The following is a 15,795-nucleotide window of genomic DNA, read 5'->3' on the forward strand; positions in this document are numbered from 1 at the left end:
TGTATGTATAATATGTACCGTATGTATATGTGTGTGTATAAAAAAAGCGCCTTTTGTATTGATAAGTTATTTTGATGGAATGGCCGATATCTGATATTTAACTTTAATGCAAATATTGGCCGATATCATGCCCATAATATTGTGCATCCCTACAATTTTCTATATGACTTCGTTAAGCTCAGGTACTTTACACAAACTAAAATAACTTAAGGAAAAGTTTCCCAAGTCCTTACAACAAGAAAAATAAAAAAATCACTTAGAAGTTTCTGGATGTTTTGGGTCTGATAAGCCCCATGGCTCCTCTAACTGGCAGTTCTTTGTGTGTGTGGGGGGTCAGCTGGCCTTTTCATCTCTGCTGCTGCCTTCTCTGTCTCACCCTGCACAACAACAAGCTAAAAGGATGACCCAGTAGGGAAAAGGTCACTCAGACTCCAGCGCTTTTAGAAGCAGAATGCACACACATTTTATAGAGGTGCACATGGAAAAGCATTTATTGAACAAAAAAACAACAAAAAAAATCTCTAGATTTAGTAATAAGGAGAAACAATCCTATTTTTATACTTTGTCCTTGAACTTACGGACTTCTCTCTCTTGCTAGTGCTGGTCAACACTTTTGTTTGGATGCTTTTTAGGATGATGTCAATGGAAAACAGTGGGAGGGTGTGGTGGGCTATTGAGGCTTTAGCATGGCTTTTGGAGTCTCACTAGCTGACTGTGATACCTCCCTGGAGAGGGTCTCCTTACCATCATTATGCCATTAAAAATCTATTATCGCTGCAGCGGTTCTGCTCATATGGATTCTTTAACCAATTAAGCACTTTAATGGAGGGCAAAATGCTTGTTATAGAAGATGGCCATTCACTTGCCCAGCTTCCTGCAACATTTGCATTGATGAGGTTGAACTGATGCCCAGGTTCGAAGGAATTTAAATATTTTTCATTGCACATTTTAAGCTGGAGCGGTATCTAAAGATTGGGTTTAGAAATTTTAATTTAATTTCAAATGTCGATCCTTCTAGTGTAATTATTGTGCTCTTGGTAAGAGCAGCTTTCCCTTGTTCTTAGCCGATCCTCCAGTACCACCCCTATCGCTTCTTTGCACTTGCACCCTCCGTAAGATGTCATGAAAGATTATCCTCTTGGTCCGGGCGATGCTCTAAGGTTTCAAAACGAAATGTTAATTTCCCAGACTGGAGGTGGTGTGCTATAAATAGCCTTAAACACAAGCATGCTGTGTAGTGTTCTTGGATCAAATAGGGAGCGGCTCTGCTAAGGTTTTGAGTTATTTGGAATGGAAAAGGTCACCACTTTGCAAACAACACAGTTGCTGTAGCAGGAAAGTTGCACAGAGTGCTGTTGCCACACTTTGCTGTAGGATCAACAGATCTGAATGACGTGTATAATTGTGTGTTTTTAAATGTGCATGTGAAGATGTGGACATTCAGGGATTCATTAGTTCTTCAGAGATTAACATTAGTGATTGATGTTCAATAAGAAAATCAGGACGGTGCAGAAAAATATGAAGGTGTGACACGTCTCATATGACGGAGCGGGATTATCACTCTGTGTTGAAGAGAAAAAGGTTGACTACAAGTAGAGATGTCAATAATGAAGTCAAGGTTCTTTTTTTTTTCATTCACATCACATGTGGTACAAGAGGTGGAACGAAATTGTGTACACAGGGTCCCAGTTATATCCAACAATAGCAAAAATATAAAGTGTAAAAAGAAACAGTAAATAAGGATCTGAGACATAAACTAAGATACCGGTATACGCTAAACGAACACCCAATGGTACGCTAAAAGAGCTAAGATATACGCTCATCTCTAATGGTGCAAAACAATACACTGAACAACAGCAGCATGATTCTCATTAGTTCTGTTCGGCTATAATTCGCACACTTAATGCGAGCGGAGTCGGGCTCAGAGCCAATCCCAAAACTAACGTAAACTGGGATTTATTCCAAGCATGCAACAAAATTACAGAAACAAGGCGCCAAAAGTGAAAAAGGAATAAATCTACAGCAGCATGGTCCTTTTAGCAGAGTGGTTGTAATGACAGTGAGGTTATCTTAGCAACATGCTCCAGTTAGCAGCATGATACTGTTAGCAGTGAGGTTTCTCTTAGCAACATGGTTCTGTTGGCACCATGGGACTGTTAGCCTTGTGGCTCAGTTAGCGGCATGGTCTTGTTAGCAGCGTTAACGGGTCTTGTTAGCAGATCCCGTCAGCAACATGGTGATAACAAGGACTGCAGCAGCTGCCCTCCCAGACTGCACCTCCAAAACAGGGTCCGGCAGACAGAGAACATCCAAGGTTTCCCTGCAGAACTGAACGGGTCCGTAGACTTTGGTCCATAGAGGCAGATGGAGGCAGCTGCCATGACAGGCCTGAGCCCGAGGCTGGAAGGACTGAATCACGATGGCAAGGCAGCGACACAGAAAACTCCACAAGTGTCATACCCGTACTGTGGATGTGCATTGTAGGTGCAAAAACCCCAACATTAAAACAAGTTAAAGCAACATCAACATAAAAAGATCAAGTTCACCAGGAGCCTGTGAAGCTACCACTCTTCTGAGCGCGGCCATCTTGGCTCCTTGAAAACATCTTGGCTTAATAATCCTTCAGTTATATTAAACATCCTCATGGAACTATAGAAGTGGTATTTCTAATTGTTTTGCACAGTTTAGATTGAATTTAATAATGTTTTCTTGTCACACCAGTACTCTGCTGAAGATTTGACACATCTGTCTTGTGCATTTTTATACCCCAAAGTCTAAAATTCATTAATGCATTAATTTATTGTTTCCTATTAAATGATTTGCAATTCTTTTAAGTGGTTTTAAATCAGTTTTATAAAAAAACAAAACAAAAAAAAAACCTGGGATAATTAAATGATGAATCATGATGATTTGTATATTAGTTGTCTACCAAACACTTGGGTGCTGTTGCAACTCCAGTCACAGGTTCTTGTTCTTTGTCCCTGAGTTGCTGTAAGATTGCTGTAAACAGTGATGGTTTTATCAACATGTTGTCTCGCTGCCTCGTCACTTAGACCCCCACTGACAACAAGTGGCTTCAGAAACATGTTGGCATCCATCAGTAATTCATTTTTGCTCTTCATCTCCATATGTGTGTGTGGATTATTAATCAGCGGCTGACATGGCCTACTTTGTGGGAAGATGGTACAAGTGTCTGCTTTGCTTCCCAGAAGCGGGTGTGTTGAGTTAGACATTTTTAGGCTGGCACTTCAATCACTTGTCTAGTCTGGTGTACATTCAGCATCTAGTTATTTATACAAAATGTTGCAACAATTCATGTATAATTATGAGTCTTTCTGTGCAGTAACATAAATGTCACTCTTCTTTTTTGTTTGTGCTTTAAAAGCTTACTATCTAGTTTACTTGTTTTATGAACAATACCATACAGAAAATTGTTTAATTTATTTTTATTTTATTTAACCTTTATTTCACCAGGAAAATCCCATTGAGATTAAAAATCTCTTTGCAAGAGAATCCTGGAATTTAAGTTTTTAAAGGGGAAAAATTAAGTAAAGGAAAAATACATTTTAAATACTGTGATCTAATAAACTATTTTCCAAAAAGCATAAAGTTAAGACCAAAACACATTACAAGGTACAGTATGTTATAGTTTTGTTTAAATTTAAATTGGGAAAGGAGTAAATAAGAATGGTTTAAGTTAAAGTAAATGTGGAAGACCAAGAAAGTTTTCCGCTCAAAATAATTACAATAATGTGAATTTAGAACATTGTGACTTTTCTTGACTGTTATGATCTTTATGAAAGAGATGTTAAACAACAGACATGCATATTTAGAAAGTTTCAATATGCACAAATGTTTTTATTTTTTTAGAAATAATGTCTATAGCTTAATACATTTAGAGTAAAGTTGTGTTTGAAGTGAAAATAATTGCAAATCTTAATGAAAAAATTCTGAAATGGACACAGAACATGAATTACCAGTGTGAATGCTCCTAAAGCTATAGTTTTAAATATATATATATATTATATATAATTTTTTTTTAACTTAATGTGTCTTCACCTGGTAATTACACAGGATTGTCAAACTTCCGTTCTTTTTCTGTTATATTGCATTTTTGTGAATACAAAGCAGACTTTCTTTAAAACATTTAATAAATGTTACCCATGGTTTTGTAATTTTTGCCGTGTTTGATTCAGTATCAGGAATTTTGAAATAGGCCCCTCGACATAGGCGTCGCAACCATTATATGTGAAGGGGACAAGTCGCCCCCACATTAAAAAAACGTTAATTTGGACCCCCCCCCCCACTTTTACTATAAAACATTAGTTCAGGCAGCGCAGTTTCTCTTTCTTCATGAACAAATCCATTCCACGTGATTAATAGGATAATACTCAAGCTACTAAAACTCCATTCAAGGTTTTCCTGGTTACCTCCAACTCTCCACCGTCTCCACCTGCCTCTTGCCTCGGCAGAAAACGCGCACAGGTGGAGGAGGTGGAGGTACCCGTGTTACTCGCTCGCTAGTTTAGCACCTTAGTGCTGGCAGTGGTTGACCAGGGGGTTGATCATAAACATATATTCATGTTAGGAGGATGCTTGAGAGCAGCGCTACATCTGTAGCATGTGAGCTGTAACTGTGACGCTGTAAGACTCTGCAGGTGTAAGAGAGTGGTGTGTTCAGGTGCATTAAAGTTGAAATGTCTTTAAAACCCCACACCTTATTGTCCTCAAGTTTCATGAGGAACATCATTTAGATGAGTAGTGTTGAACACAAGTGAAGAAAGTCCAGTGGTGATGTTTTTTATTTCTCTATAAAGACAAATAGTGCCGACCTGACGCTCTGTATTAAAGTGTATTAAAGTTAAAATGTCTTTAAAATCCACAGATGAATTTACACAAACTTGGTGAGAAACAAGTTTTAAATGTGTGGAATTAAAGGACATCTAGGTGAAATGCTGCTTTTTTTGTTCACTAGTGAACACCTTTTTTTACGTGCACACACGCGTGCGCACACACACCTACACACATCATTGTGTCCCCCAACCCCACATTACATATGCTTCTGACGCCCTTTCCCCTCAAACATTCACATTAATATTCATGTAAAATTGCACAGGCCTTTGACCTTGAAACACAAGTGTAACACTTATTCAACATTTACAATTGAATAATGTGTTGCTTGTACATTTATGGGCGGCACGGTGGCTCAGTTGGTAGAGACGTTGCCTCTCAGTGAGAAGGTTGCCAGATTGAATCTGGACCTTTCTGGGTAGAGCTTGCCCCTAGCTGTTAGTGAGAGAGTGAATTTTGTTTCATGTCCCTGTGATGGACTTGCGACCTGTCCAGGGTGTCCCCCGTCTCTCGCACAGTGATAGCTGGACATGGGTACCAGTGACCTCCGTGACCCAAAAAGGAAGAAGCGGGTCAAAGATAATGGATGGATTGTACGTTCATCTGCTGGTGAGATTTGTTAACCCTAATTAATTTGTGAGTATTGCTCATTTAACACTGCATCTGTGGTGCTCTCAGATTGACTAAGTGGAAAATTCAAAGTTGAATTTAAACACTGGACTCACTGATAAATAATTTGTTATAGTATATTATTTCAAATGAGCTTAAATGGGTTATTTTGAAGAAAAATATGTCCTTCTCCAAAGGATATTATTAAATTAATTTATTACAAAGTATTGACCAGTGCACTGGTGCTGATAAGAATATATCTTTTTGAGTTGAAAAATGTCTGAGAATGATGTCGGTCCATCCATCCATCTATCCAATCATCCATCTATCCATCCATCTTCTTTACCTGCTTTTTCCATTTTGGGTTGTGGGTAGAGCTGAACGATTTTGGAAAATATTCTAATTGCAATTTCTTGATCTCAATATTGCGATTTAATATGCCATTATTTTCCAATGTCTTTATGTATTTTTTCAATGAACACAAGCAATAAATCAATCTGTTTCAGTTGCAAAATCTCCACTGCTTTCAGCTTTGCTGCAACGATGTTTCTGCATTTTTTTTTTGCGTAGCTCTGGGATAGCATCGTGGCTAAAATGTGTGCACGAGGGCATTCTATACCACTTATCCATTGTGTTTACCAAAGCCCTAGTTGTGGGGAGCTGGTGACTTCTTGTCTGAGAGGTTGGGTACAACCTGGAAAGTTTGCAAATCCATCTGTTTTGGTTGTGATTAGGGCTGAACAGTTAATTGCATTTGCGATATCGCAATATGATAAAACAAGATTTTCTAATCGCAAAGGCTGCGATTAGACTGGCCACGTGATCTGGTTATGTGACTTGCGAGTGAGCAAAGCAGAGCAGGGAGCGGGAGAAGTCATCACTGCGCTTTAGCCGGTTACGTAATGGCGTCAGGCTCGACAGAAGCTGATACATCTGAAAGTTTGGTACCAAAAAAGGGGCAGCACTAGGGCTGGGTGTCGCAATTTTTTTTTTCGATATTTGTACCGGTACCTTCACTTCGATATCGGTTCCTGAACGGTACTTTTTCCTATACCAATTTTATAATTATCAATTTTAACAAGAAGAAAGTTATGTTACACATTACAGTACAAATCTTGAGTTTTATTTTTTTAACTTTGGTATTTTTCCATTTCAAGCAGTTTTCTTACATAAAAATAAACAAATAATTTCCAGGTCAAAAGAACAGTTTCAAACCAGTGACACTTCGGTGTCTAATGCTCACTACTACACACTGAGGACCTTTTCACTTAGCAGTTTTTCTTCAGAAAAATCAACATGTCTTTCTTTGGACACAAACAATCTCGCTCCTGGCTGATGGTGTCTCCAGCAGTAGGAAATGTTCACTCTGAGGGTGTGGATGATACTTGTTGCACACACAGATACCTGGTTGCAAAGTTTGATAGCACTGGCATAGTGTCCCTCACATCCCACCACCAGGTCACTGGATTCACTGAGGTTAGGGTTGATGGCAGACTTCTGTACCTCTGTGTCTCTTCCTGGATCTTCTCTATGGTTCTCTGGGGTTTAGGGCTCTGATCATCTCCCTAATTGACATGAGAACACAAAACATCATCAATAATATGTTTGTGTTATTATTGCTCAAAAACCATTATCTAGGCTGGGAGATAAAGGCTTAACTGGTCAACAAAATACTTTACAGTTTAGTTACCTCCACCATGGAGCCTCCACTATAGAAAAAGGCAGCAAACTCTTAACAACCAAGTTTGTAACTGTCCTGTGGCCCTCGTGTTGCCTTTCTTTAGTCTGTCTTCATATCGGGGTCAGAGGCTCCTAAGCAGTGAACATTAAATGAACTGTTTAACCAGTTGACCTGATGGATGAGTACATTTTTACAAGCTAAGCTTTATCTGTTACTATCAATCTTTAGTTATCTTTTGATTTTAGCTAGCTACATAGCCATAAAATAAAGCTACACACTAATATCTTAAAGTTAGCATTACATGGATCTTAGTTTAACGCACCGCGATTCACATATTAAGTTGCAGTAACGTTAACAAACGTAAACTTACCATCTGAAATCCCAGACACGGCACCGTCCTCGGTGCGAAGCGAAGTCTGGTCGTGGAGATTTTGAATCAGGCCGTTCAAGCTCTGTAACATCCTCAGACTGACGTAAATGCTGAGAGGAGGAGGCTGTGGTCCTTTCTCCTTGCAGTCAAAAACGGAGCAACTTTACGCTCTTAAATCGATTCAGTGCACGGTCAGGCTTCATATGGCTTGCCTTAGAAACCACGTGAACCCTGTCTGTGGGCGTAACCACGTATGTGTTTTTCCTGGTTTTTCCTGCGTGGTGCAAGTTGCAGCACTGGCATTGGCTGTAACTTGACACGTGGTTGAAACCACGTGTCAAGTTACAGCCAATCTCCGAAAGTTGACACCAAAAACCAAGGCATAATTTGATACATATACCGACCGGTACCATAAAAGAACCGAAGTTCGGTACTCGGCCCTACAGGGGTCACTGGTGCCCATATCCAGCAGTCACTGTGCAAGAGGCAGGGGCCACCCTGGACAGGTCTCCAGTCCATCACAGGGGCACATAGAGACAAATGAGACACAACCATTAACTCTTTCACTCACACCTAGGGACAATTTAGAGTTACCAGTCAGCCTAACATGCATGTTTTTTGTCTGTGGGAGGAAACTGAGTACCCAGAGAAAACCCACACATGCACAGAGAGAACATGCAAACACCACCCAGATAGGCCCCCAGCCAGGATATGAACCGGGCTGGGATTTGACCTGGTGAGACCTGCTTGCTGAGAGGCGGCAGCTGTGCCAACTGCGCCACCGTGCTGCAACAAGTGAAACATTGTCATTAATAAATAAAATTTAAAAAATCATGACCAGAACATATTTTACATTCATAAACGTTTACATTATTTGATATTTAGTATATAATATGAGGACACGTTTCAAATTGCATACAAGCTTTAAATTCTGTCAACTGGTGTTCATAAATACTTTTTGCAGACAACTTCTCTGAGTTTCTGAAGATCTTTTACAAATTTTAAAACAAGGCTATCTGAATTTGTCATTTTGTTATGGCTTGTTTGTAACCCTTTAGTCAGAATATTAATCTACATTCATTCATTTAGCTTTTTACTACATAATGGAAGATTGATCATTACCAGTTTTAGGAAACTGAGTAGTTCAGTGTCTTTATTTCCAACAACTGTTCTATATTCTATATAACCATTCTAACTGATGTGCAAATGCTGCTAATTGTTCCAGTTTATTGTAAATAAAATGGCTGCTGACAAACCCCAATGCTCTGGCTATGTCTTTCAGTTGCTGAATGTGTTTTCGGGTCTCTGTTCATTGTAAATGTTCAGTTTATTCAATCACAGGAGGCTCTGAGGAGCTCAGCTTGTTCTGGCCCAGACTGCACAGTGTTGGTTGGAGGACAAGCTGGGTTTTATAGCTACAGTTTGTAAAATGAAGTTTAATGTTAGGTCATGAGATTGAGAGGATATATTTCTCCATTTGATTTATAGATTTATAGCAGTTGTTTGTTTTTTGACACAGGATGGCCACAAGAGCTGCCTGTTCTACTGATGAAAGTGAGGGTTTATGTACAAAATCAAGAAGGAACATACAATATTTGGTGGCATCACTGGGATTAAATAACAAAGGGGCGACTGTGGCTGAGTGCTTATAGCAGTCGTCCTCCAATGCAATGCCGAAGTATCTCTGGGCAAGACACTGAACCCCTCATTGCCTCCGATTAGTGTCCCATTGGTGTATGAATGTGATAAAGCTCTGATCATTCTTTGTATAGATATAGTAGAGTGCTGTATGAATGGGTAAATGAGGGCACAGATTGTGTTGTAAAGCACTTTGAGTGTCTCGATAATAGAGAAAGGCACTATTACAGTCCATTTACCAATTAGAATCTGATTGTCTTCAAGTCTGACTTTTTTTTTTGCCAATCAGTAACATCTTTCTTGCCATATTGCTATATAATGTTATTCTGTCCTTTTGCTCTTAATTCAGACACAAATAGCAGTTTTTGCTTGAGGATTCTATAAATGCACCACACCCAGAGATAACTATAACAGGATGTGAGTTATTTTTCACTCGTCACTTGATTTGTCTTGTACAGGGAAGGCATTTTCCCCCTTAATATGTTGTAATTTAGAAGAATCTCTCCATATGTTTGAGGTTTGATACCTTTTTTTTTTAACACATAATTTACTATACACTCCAGCTTTGTGTGCACCTTTGGGTGGGTGTTTTCTGCTCGGACATCTGTCATTGATGAGTGAAAATTCTGTTTGACACATAATGTATTTCTTATGAAGTTGTCTTTGTCTTCCACAGGTAAACCTGTATGTAACCTGTAGTGTTAATGATTTCCTAATGTTCTGAACACACACAGAAGCAGCTGGTGCAGATTAATGATTTTCCCCTTTTCTACACTCTAACAGAACATTCACCGTGTGATGAGCACGTTCAAATCTATGTGCTTGTCTTTGGATTTGAATGCCTTCGTCTTAAGTTCAAGACTGAGGGGGATAAATTTAAAGCTGCACTCCAGGCTTAGGGTGGGACAGACATAACACTGAAATTGCAAAATAGGATTCTGCTGTAATTATTGCATGTTTGTGTCAAAGGTGGGTGCAGTTCACTATAATTTGCTACACAGTTATCCACACAAATGCAAACAGGGATTCAAATTAGATGTTGAAATATCTGCTTTTATGTAGAGACCTCGTCTGTGGAAAATTTATTTAGAAAAGGTTCGAGTGTCTGCTGTCAGACCGAAAGAGAAACTAGTTGTGGAGTCACTCAGAGCTGCTACTTTCTTACTTTATGAGCATGTCTAAGTGTTTTCCTCTGCACATATGTCAAACTCAAGGCCCGGGGGCCGAATGTGGCCCTCGTTGACATCTTATCTGGCCCCCAAGATCATATGTTAAATGTAAAATACTTTTTTCACTTGAATTTTTTTCAATAATCTTTGATTATGATGTCAAAAGTGCAACAGAGAACGTCAAATGAGACCAATCAAACTCTCTTTTTTTTTTTTTTTTTTTTTTTGAGGATTGTGAAGCCAAGAAAAGATGTTGGGTATCTAACTTGAGTTAATGTAGATTCTGCTGGACCTTAGTTTGAAAAAGGTTTTAATTTTGGCCCCCTTTTGTAAGTGAGTTTGACACCCCTGCTCTAAAGTATGTACTGTAGTTTGAGATGAACTCATGATGATGTCACTTACCAACTCCCTATAACTGGGTTTAGACTTGCAAAAGCTTCATGAGGGATTTATCTCTGCATTTCTGTTTCAGTGTGTGTTTCCCTTGGCTGGTTTCAGGTCAGTTACTGGTCATGAATATGTTAAGTTAGATTTATTTTTCCCAGTAAGCTGAGTCACACTACGGCACGATATCATGGAAAGCACCTATGGGAGTATTTTTCTCAACTTGTTGCGCTAACACTTGGAATTTTACAGGCGGGCAGAGCTGACGTCAGACGATCTGTGTGTGTGCACTGGCTTCTGTTTGCAATTAGTTATCTCTTGTTAAATGCCTACCACCAGCTCTGCTGCTGTGTGTACATCCAAAAACAAGGAAATGGTGTCAAGCTTTATTATTTGGGGGGGGGGGGAAACAAAAACGAGGAATTGTGCCTGCCTCTGAAAGTTTGAATTGACATTTTAGCAGTGAGGCCCTTTTCTGTTTTCTGCTTGGGTTTTGAAGTTCTTCTTGTTTTTTGGAATTTTACAGAAAATGAAGTGTTTATTGGCATTAAATGAGCTTTAACTAACAGATATACGTTTAATATATATTTTCTTTAACGGCCAACCTGGTTAAGCCAATTAGACCTATGTAGTGGGTGCATAGGGTCCATAAGGAGCAACTCATGAGTTAAAATGTATTTTTTTGACACTAGATTTTGTTATGGATTGATCACTTCAAAGAATTAAGAAATGATTAAAGCAATAATCTGTCTTGGCTCTTAACAAAGTAAAACTTGGCACCGTTTTGGTTCAACTCTTTAAAAGTGCTTTATTTTGTCTATATCGTTCAGTGCTATAATTTGATCTAGTATTGATAATTTTTTAGCTCTGGCATCAGTCGGTGAAAGTTGAAAGGCAGAGATGTGAGAAACATAAAGCCTGACTGGAGAAGGTCTGTCTGCCAGCGTTGTGCCCCTCCTTCCTTCCTCCTGCTGCCTCCTCAGCTTCCCCTCTCAGGCTCTCTCTCTGCTGCTGAAACAGAACACTGAGTACCTTAGCAGCATTTTTCTTGTTCCCCTTTGAGGGTCTCAACGTCAGCCCCCTCTGCAAACTCACCCCAGCACATGTAAAACACCATCTTCTGTCTGGCCACACGTTGTAAATCAGACAGTGGCAGTGCATAGCCGTTCAAAACCTTTGTGTCTTCACGACTTTCTCTTTTTTTAAATTTTTTTGTCACTGTACTAACCTGCTTGCTTTTGGTCCTTTCCTGCAGTGTTGTGTGGTGGACAAAAATGACGGAGTATAAGCTGGTGGTGGTGGGCGCAGGAGGCGTGGGCAAGAGTGCACTCACCATCCAGCTCATCCAGAACCACTTCGTAGATGAATATGACCCCACAATAGAGGTACGACGCTCTTCAGCATGTTCTGCTCATTGTTCTTGTGGGCTTCGTGTTAGGGCTGAGGGGGCCTGTGTGCCAATTGGGACTAAGCTTTGACTCAGAAATATATTTTTGATATTACTTTATGGACAGAAAAAATATTGAGATATGTATCGTATATCGCCATTCATCTTAAAATATTGAGATATTAATTTTGGACCATATCACCCAACTCTAATCATAATGTAAAAAATGGAATTGTTTCTACTTGAATCTCTTTGTGGTTGTACCATTTATGCTTTTACGCATTAATGGAAGATGTGCTGTCTGTTCATTCACTCGTAAAGGTTAAAGCCTAAACTCCGCTGAGGAGTACAAACCGGATTCCAAAACAGTTGGGACACTAAACAAATTGTGAATAAAAACTGAACGCAATGATGTGGAGGTGTCAACATCTAATATTTTATTCAGAATAGAACACAAATCACAGATCAAAAGTTTAAACCGAGAATGTATCATTTTAAGGGAAAAATCTGTTGTTTCCAAATTTCATGGCATCAACAAATCCCCAAAAAGTTGGGACAAGTCCATTTTTACCACTGTGTGGGACCCCCCCTTCTTCTTACAACACTCAACAGACGTCTGGGGACAGAGGCGACCAGTTTCTCAAGTTTAGAAATAGGAATGCTCTCCCATTCATGTCTAATACAGGCCTCTAACTGTTCAATCGTCTTGGGCCTTCTTTGTCGCACCTTCCTCTTTATGATGTACCAAATGTTCTCTATAGGTGAAAGATCTGGACTGCAGGCTGGCCATTTCAGTACCCGGATCCTTCTCCTACGTAGTGTAGTGGACTAGGCCCATGTCAAAAACTAAGTCTAAGGTCAAAAATCTTGACCTTAAGAACCTTGTGGGACAGGAACTGTCATTTCATTGATTTGAATCCAGAAATACAGGTTCACCCATCCTGAGACTTTCTTTCTTGAAGACTCAAGTGAAAAGAACACTCTCTGTTTTATTATCATTACTATTTTACAAATGTTGATAATCAAAGTGTCTTAGTTCAAACCATTTTAGATGTTGCAGTGAACTAATCAATTTTATTAACTGTGTAATGATTTTTATTCTCATGCAAAGTTAGAACTCATGTCAAAGCTGTTACAGAGTAATTATGCCTTTTCTGATTTCTGCTTCTGAATGAGCAAGTGTAAGTTGGTCCAAGGTTGGAGTCAAACGCAAAACAAGTTGTTGGCATGTTTTTAGAATCCTCTCAGACATAAATATAGAGGTTTTGGCACCTGTTTCTGAAACGCGCCAAAACAAAACTCTCTCTGTCTGTGAGAACATTTCTGATCTTTTCATAACAATTCTTGCTGTCTTCTAACCTCTTACGTCACAAAACACACCCCGTCTGGTTGTTTCTGACCAATGGGAATACTCCCAAAAGTGAACCGGGAAAGAGCTCTTTAAAATGTCGGTACTTCCTGGTCTACACAGTTCTGTTAGAAGTTCTGATGGAGTGCTGTTGGAGTTCTGCTGGATACACAGTTCAACCAGTTCTGTGAGAGAAGCCCAGTTCTGGGAGACGGGAAGATCCTGACATGACAACAGAGCTCTTCCGGGTCATGGGAATATAACACTTTCCACTCGCCACTACTTCTGACGAGCTACAGCCATCCGAAGGAGACGCTGGACAGGTAGCGTTAACGGAACTCCATATCTGCTGATTAATCTCAGAAAGGTAATGAGTCAAGTTTCCTACCAAGCGTACCGAGGTGAGCTGGGTTCTGATGGAGAGTGTCGGTTCTGGTGAACACTTCCCCTCACATACCATCTTTACTCCCTTTAACTTTTTTCCCTTTAAACTTTCCTCTCAAGTAGAAATTCTTCCAGATATTTTAGAAATGTCTGTGTAAAGTGCTCATCCACATCCGTGTGGGTAAAAGATCATAGTTGTACAGTTTTCATAAATGTCTGTGGTGAAGCAACGGAAAAATCATGGCCGTATGATTTTTCCTGATTGATTGCTTATGTTGTTATTTTCATAATTTGCCAAATTAATGTAAATGTTGATGTTAAACTTTGATTCTGTAAATAAATGACCGCATTCATTTTGATGGGTCAAACATAAATGACGTCTCACGTTTGCATTTCATTAAATTCAATGCACGTTTTATTCAGTTCAGAAAAATGAGGAATCCGCGTTAATTGATGAATATATCTGAGCATCTGTTCATCTACATATTGCTGGCCCGTACGGGGATTATCGGTAGGTTGATAATGAACGCCATTTCAAATGTTTTGTGATTGACGTAGATTGGGATTGCGCTACCGAGAGTGTAAGCCAGGTGTGCCTGTGTTTGCGTAACTTTTTCGTGCGTAGCGGAGCTGAGGATGTCGTTCACCATCTGTAGAGAGACTAGATACGGTGGGATCCTACCGGTGGCTAGTGTATCTACCGACGAACTGATATCTCTAAGCATGTCAGCAAAAATCCTATCCATTAGGTGTGCGACCGCGTAATCCGCTTCAACCTTAAGGGCTAACTCATTTACCGCTATTACGAGGGCTTTGATTTCTTGGGTGGCACCCAAGAGGGTGAAGATTACCAGTAGTGGTATCATCATTGTCCTATGGAAACACAAAGAGATAGGTCTTAGCTTCGTAATGGTCAAGGGTAGGTCCTGTGAATTTAAACTATGGTTAAGTTTCTTATCCATTAGTTATCTTCTGCTTGGATGACCCTTATTCCCACGAGGTCAGATTTTGTGAGATCTTTGTCTCCTGAGGAGTTATTGCACGCCTTGTGTTGTTTAATCTGGTTACGATGTACCCATTTAACAGTTGGCTCTTTTTGGCCTTTACTGATTTTTATCTGGTAGATAATTGGAGACACTTTGTCGATTATCAGATGGGGTCCAGTCCATCTGGGCATCAGCTTACGGGCGAGAGTTCCGGTCCCGGACTCTCTTCTCCCAGTTTTGGGTGCAAACGTGTAGTACCAGACCCTGTCTCCCACTTGGAGTTCCTCGTGAGAGGCCTTTTGGTCGTAGTACGCTTTGCGTCCTTCAGCTGATTTTTCCAGGTTTTTCTGTGCGAAAGCAAAAGTGTTTTTAAGGTGTCTTTCCAAGTCTTTCATGTATTGTTGTGTGGTGTAGGCTGTTGCCATGGCAGCATCGCCTGGCTGGTACAACAGGTGCAGAGGGAGAGTCATTTGTCGACCCGTCATCATCTCGAAAGGAGCGATGCCAGTCGACGTGTGTGGAGTGGCCCTTATGGCCATGAGGACCAGAGGGAGTTTCACGTCCCAGTCCTTGTGGTTTGCGGCTACGTATTTTTTCAAAATACTCACCACAGTCCTGTTTGCTCTCTCAACCTGGCCTGAAGCCTGTGGGTGGTAGCCAATATGGAAGTTGGCTTTGACGCCTAGCGTCTTCCACAGTTCCTTCATTACTTCACCTGTGAAGTGTGTACCTTGGTCTGAGTTCACCCTAAGGGGAAGTCCAAACCTTGAAAATACATGATTCATTAATAACATAGCAGTGGTTTGTGCTGTGTCATTAGGGGCTGGTAGACATTCTACCCATTTGGTAAACGCGCAGGTTACCGTGAGAAAATATTTATTTCCTCTAGAGGTCTTAGTGAGTGGTCCGACCCAGTCAATCTGGAGGTCCGACCATGGAAATGCAATGCCTCTACTATGCAGTGGTGCTCTGTGAAGTGGTCTGGATG

The 15,795-nt window shown here is 40.1% G+C and overlaps 1 protein-coding gene across 1 annotated transcript in view; it reads left to right on the forward strand.

The window, feature by feature from the left end:
- Window positions 1-15,795, forward strand: part of LOC119416207 (GTPase HRas) — a 34,130-nt gene that overhangs the window by 2,356 nt on the left and 15,979 nt on the right. Inside the window, exon 2 of the mRNA XM_037683408.1 lies at window positions 11,958-12,087. Coding sequence (XP_037539336.1) covers window positions 11,977-12,087 — 111 coding nt within the window. The 5' untranslated portion in view covers window positions 11,958-11,976. The remainder of the gene's footprint in view (window positions 1-11,957; window positions 12,088-15,795) is intronic.

The sequence above is a fragment of the Nematolebias whitei genome, chromosome 10, assembly GCF_014905685.2.
Source record: "Nematolebias whitei isolate Nwh7 chromosome 10, NemWhi1, whole genome shotgun sequence".
In the NCBI taxonomy this organism is placed as follows: Eukaryota; Metazoa; Chordata; class Actinopteri; order Cyprinodontiformes; family Rivulidae; genus Nematolebias; species Nematolebias whitei.